The sequence below is a fragment of the Stegastes partitus genome, unplaced genomic scaffold (genome assembly GCF_000690725.1).
Source record: "Stegastes partitus isolate 25-593 unplaced genomic scaffold, Stegastes_partitus-1.0.2 Scaffold199, whole genome shotgun sequence".
NCBI lineage: Eukaryota > Metazoa > Chordata > Actinopteri > Pomacentridae > Stegastes > Stegastes partitus.
In genome coordinates, this window is record NW_007577930.1 from 532,813 (window position 1) to 537,815 (window position 5,003).

Genomic DNA, 5,003 nt, shown 5'->3' on the forward strand with positions numbered 1-5,003 from the left:
TGCCATTGTACTAAATGTACGGCTCAAATGCCAAATGTCACAAACCTCAATATAAAAGTAATTCTGCACAACTGATAAAATGCATCATGTTAAAGGCAGGTTAACGTCATGTATCACGGTGTCCTTACCCCAGTGTGTGATGCTGTCTTGGTGCTGTGCAGCTCCAGACTCCTCTTCCTCCTCAGCAGCTCTTTGACCGGGTCCCGGACTCGAACCCCTTGGTACGGTCTGGATCTGCCCCCTGCCGCTGGTGACGCTAGAGAGGCCAGAAACAGACACCGTGATGTCCGCAGTGGGTTCACAAAGTTCACGGAAGGAGGCAGAAGACTCACTGAGGTGCTTTGTTATGACTGTAAACACTGACACTGAGGAGAGCTGGAAATGTGACAGGATAGTAAAAACTCAACCTGTCACATTTACTTTATTTATCTAAGACTTGAGCATGACCCAACACATAAATCTTGACAAAACACATTCACTGTGTGCACCAACAGATGATCTTTGTGTCTGAACAGATGATCATTAGCGCTGCTCATTAAAACAGAGACTGACTTCTCATTTTTCAAGATGAACAATTATATAATCGCTATATAGACTGTTACTCTAGTTTTTTTAAACATCTGTCATTACAATTAAAGGATCTACTCTCATCTTGAGTGATTCATTTGCATACCCTAATCCCAAGGAGTTCATCAAATAAACATGAAAGCTGACAGGATGTTTTTAATAGTGTGGGACAAAATCACTCAAACAGCACTGCAACACTGAATTGTGATTATTCTTCTGTCTTTTCTATGACAGCTCTGTCTGACATCTTAAAATGAATCTAAGACAAGTGCTACATTAACAGCCTTCCAGGATCAATCCATTATTTTTGGTGGCAGGAGGAACCGTCTACTTGTTAAACCCTGAGTTTTCACACCTGTGAACTGGTCCAACCTAACGGAGTGTGCAGGGTTTAACTCAGTTAACATTTACCAAATGTTCCTATGTCAAACAAGTTGTTGGGTTTATTTTGTTCAAACAGATGGCCGAATAGTCCAGAGTAAACTTTATCAGTAGCAGTTTGTGTGTCACAGCTCAAAAATCAACATGGCTGACTGAAGAAGCAGGTTGGATGAGATGTGAGAGAACCAGAAGTCCAGTTCCTATTTACTCAAAGTTTGAGATTTCTTTGCCAATCAGTTGGCTGAAGAGAAGGTATGATTTCCATCGACCAAGATTACTAGTTATTACAGTTGTTGAGAGCAGTCTAGTTGATGAGATTTCATAACCTTTGTGCTGCATAGACAGAATGATTATAGACATTTATGACACTTTATAATAATGATGATCATGCAAAATAATGCCTGCAACGGTCTTTTGTCTTTGTGTACAACTTAACAAAATACTGTGTGGTAACCCTCAAGAAACACGAGCAATGGTTTGACTTGTAACACAACCAATATTTAAGTAGAAATAATTTGGTCATAAATGTGTTGTCAATGGGGGCATCAACTGAAGCAGAACCAGTGAATAAAGACTTAAAGTTTGTGCTCACCCTCATAAACCATTGCTGTGGAACTAAACCTAAGTCCCACTTTACACCAAACAACAAAGTCAGCTGTCTACCAGCTTAGAAATCGGGGCCTTGATGTCAACACAGGATCAAGAGAAGCTGTCCATGGTTTTATCTTTAGCAGGCTGAACCACTGCAATGGACGAGCAGCTTCAACCATCCAGAACGCTGCCACCAGGTTGTAACAGGAACAGTTCAGTATAAAACTTCAATGTTAAAGGCTCTTTGTTGCTACCAGTTTTTCAAGTCATCACTCTCTGAACCCTATTTGTTGTTCATAAATCACCAAATGGTTCAGGTCCAAGATAGTCATCAGAGCTCCTGACTGTACACTCCATGAAGCACTCTGGGTTGCCTTTGGGTTGAAAGGTGCAACAAAATAAATTTGCCTAAAAGGTCTCAGAGCACGTCCAAATGTTTTACCACCAGCCACTTCCTGCAAGTACAAGCATGAGGGGAAATGTGATCTAGCAGCGAGAGCCTCTTTTGAATAAGCTCAAAGCTACAGTACTGTACATGTGGCATCAGTCAGTACCTCCAAGCTACAAAGTCATTGAGAATAACGACTTCCATCCCCACGGCACTGCAGCAGTGTGAGCTTTGGAGATTGCCCTGCCATAAAAATAAAAACGAAAAATAGGACACCGGCATTTGTGCATGATGATAAATTGTGTCTAAAGTGTCTATAGTCATTAGGATGAAAGCAAAGGAGGATGTGAGGTGACATAGTTATAGAGCTATAAAGTCTGCGATTGGAGGAGGTTGGGGTAGATGGACGGTTTGACAGAACATTGGAGATTGACGTGGGGGTTTGCTGTTGGTTTCCTATTTCAGGTTTTATGGTAACCATTCATAGCCTTAACTGGATGTTTATTATTGCCACCATGATGATAAAACTCTTCTACCTTGTAGGGACAAACCTCTATAGTTGCTCAGGTTGGAAAACATGTCAGAGGTTTGTATCGATGGTGGATGATCAGCAAACATGTTCCACTATGTTAATCACAACTAGACAAAAAGGCTAAAAGTCACTGCTCTTTTTCTGCAGATATATTTGACACTTTATAACATGTACCTGAGCTAGTAGAAGAACCTCAGTAGAATCCTATTTCCATCCATCCAACAGCATCAGAAGCAGAATTGGACAGATCATGATCAGAGCAACAAAAAATACCAGAGTTTAGACATCTGAGACAGGCTACAACAGGGCCTAGATTTACCCCCTTAGCACCATTGCTCCACATCTCCAACCTTCCTCCAGTTTCACTTCTTCGTATGTACATCCAGGAGTACAGATCCATTTGTATAGGAGAAAAAAGGAGAAAACCCTCAGTAGTGCTCTTGTGTCTCTACAATACAGAAAGACATTAAAAGCATCACCAGAATCACAAGGATTCAATGTCTGGGAACCATGAAGACAGTTCAAAATGTTGTGCTAATCCAACATGTGGATGTGAAGCTAACTCTGGCATGGGACTGAGATACTGAATATTAGTCATCAATTTTGCAGCAATCACAGGCGTTTTCTTTAAATTTAAATAAAAGCACTTGCTTGTGGTGCTATAGGAAGGTCAGTAGATGGTGACATCTTGCAGTATGGATCAAAGTGGTGGTTCAGCCAACTGATAGATAACACTGTTGTTCATTTTTCCAGGCTGCTGACATAACAAAGATGTATTGTGCGGATAGGACGTGTGACACATCCTGTTGCCTGTTTACATAATAAATAGTGGCCAGGAGCTTACTGCATCCATCTTAGTGAGTGAGTCATACAAACTGGGTATTAATCAGTATGTATTATCTGTGATAAGCACCATGAAGACAATACAATATGTCATTTCTCTGCCGAGTTGACTACAGATATAATAGAGGAAAAATAGCACTTTGGGCTAAATTTGGCTCATTAGCAGCTCATTTACGATAGTTTTTTCTCTTCAATAAGCGCTGTATGTGTCAAACAAATGAATAAACAGAATGGCTACGATGTTTGGCACAGATTCATACTGGACTACAGGGTCTACACACTTGTTGCTAAAGATGTCTTATTGTAAGTGCAGTGTATTACACTTATTGTATCAGTCCTTTTACACTTTTTCTCTGTCGCTTTGGTACATTTTTAAAATCATTCTCGACATTTACAAAACAGTAAGAGCATTTCTCAAAACAATTCATACAAAGACCAAAACACACCTGCAAAAGGCAGTTACTTGCGCAAAACCCTTAGTTTGTCTCTCAAAACTAAATATCTGTGTCAATGAACATGTCAGTGGCATCAGAACGACAAGTCCTTGTGTCAATGTGTGCGGATGAGACAGTCAAATTGTTTAGTCATGTTGTCAATATAATTGTACTCTGGAGGGATGTTCTGATGTAAACTATGCTTACAGTTTTGATGACAATTACTGTAAATTGTGAGTTACACCTTAGTGTATGTGGGAGATTAATTGCAAGAGACTGCACAAGATTCACATGTATGCTTTTACTGTTTATACTGTCATTTGTTGACAGATCATGTCATTGCCATACAGAAAGGTCTCTATTCAACAGGAAACAGCAGAGAACTGTACACAATCATTTGCATGGATGTACCAAAGCATTTAGAACTCGTTCAAAGAAATGAGAAACTGCTTTTTTGATGTGCACAAGCGACACAATAATGTGAAGATTGAACAAGTAGTTTTGAGAATTTCTGTTCTGATCCGAGAAATGAACCAAAGTGACTGAGAAAATCTGCAAGAACAAGCTTTCATTGTTGGCTCAGACTGTAATTGTAGTGATTTAAACAGTTCCTGGTAATGTCTCCCCCAGCGGTGAAGAGAAAATTATACTTGTCCTGTTGCCACATACAGACACACACACACTCACATCCATCTATAAGTGACAGATTATATAACAATAAAGGGTCAAATGTTCAGCAGTTTGACAGTGTTCAGCTAACAAACCGCCTGCAGGTGAACTATGAGTGCCCCTCCGGCATTCCAGTTTCTGCAAGCAGCAAGAGATTTTTTATAAGAACTGTACTTGTCATTCTAAATCCCAAAGTCAAACTGCTGTGAGAGGACTGTTGCATACATGCAGTCCTCGATATGATGGCTGATCAGAAATCACGACCAACACCAGGGCATCAGTCCTGCAGAATTCTGTTTAATGGTGAAATTGGCAGCATCCTGTGGCAAGTGTAATTTAAGAATTATGAGCACTCAATTGGATGCAAAGTATGTGCTGCTGGCTGTTGGGGAGGGGGGCTGGCGTACACTTACATCTGTATTGGTACACAGCTCGGCCGATACAAAAGGAACAGCTTGTTCAAACAGGCGGTGTGGTAGTCTGGTGCCCAAAAAAGCACTAAATTGTGCTTCGAGGCCCTGCTCTGTGGCCTCCAGGCAGATCAGGTCCAAGTGTTGTAATCGTGACACCAAGACGAAGCAAATGCAGTTGGATCTGT

The 5,003-nt window shown here is 40.7% G+C and overlaps 1 protein-coding gene across 2 annotated transcripts in view; it reads right to left on the reverse strand.

The window, feature by feature from the left end:
- Window positions 1-5,003, reverse strand: part of pou2af1 (POU class 2 homeobox associating factor 1) — a 22,015-nt gene that overhangs the window by 9,412 nt on the left and 7,600 nt on the right. For both annotated transcript variants that reach the window (XM_008280567.1, XM_008280566.1), the window contains exon 2: window positions 129-256. In XM_008280567.1, the coding sequence (XP_008278789.1) occupies window positions 129-256 (128 nt within the window). The remainder of the gene's footprint in view (window positions 1-128; window positions 257-5,003) is intronic.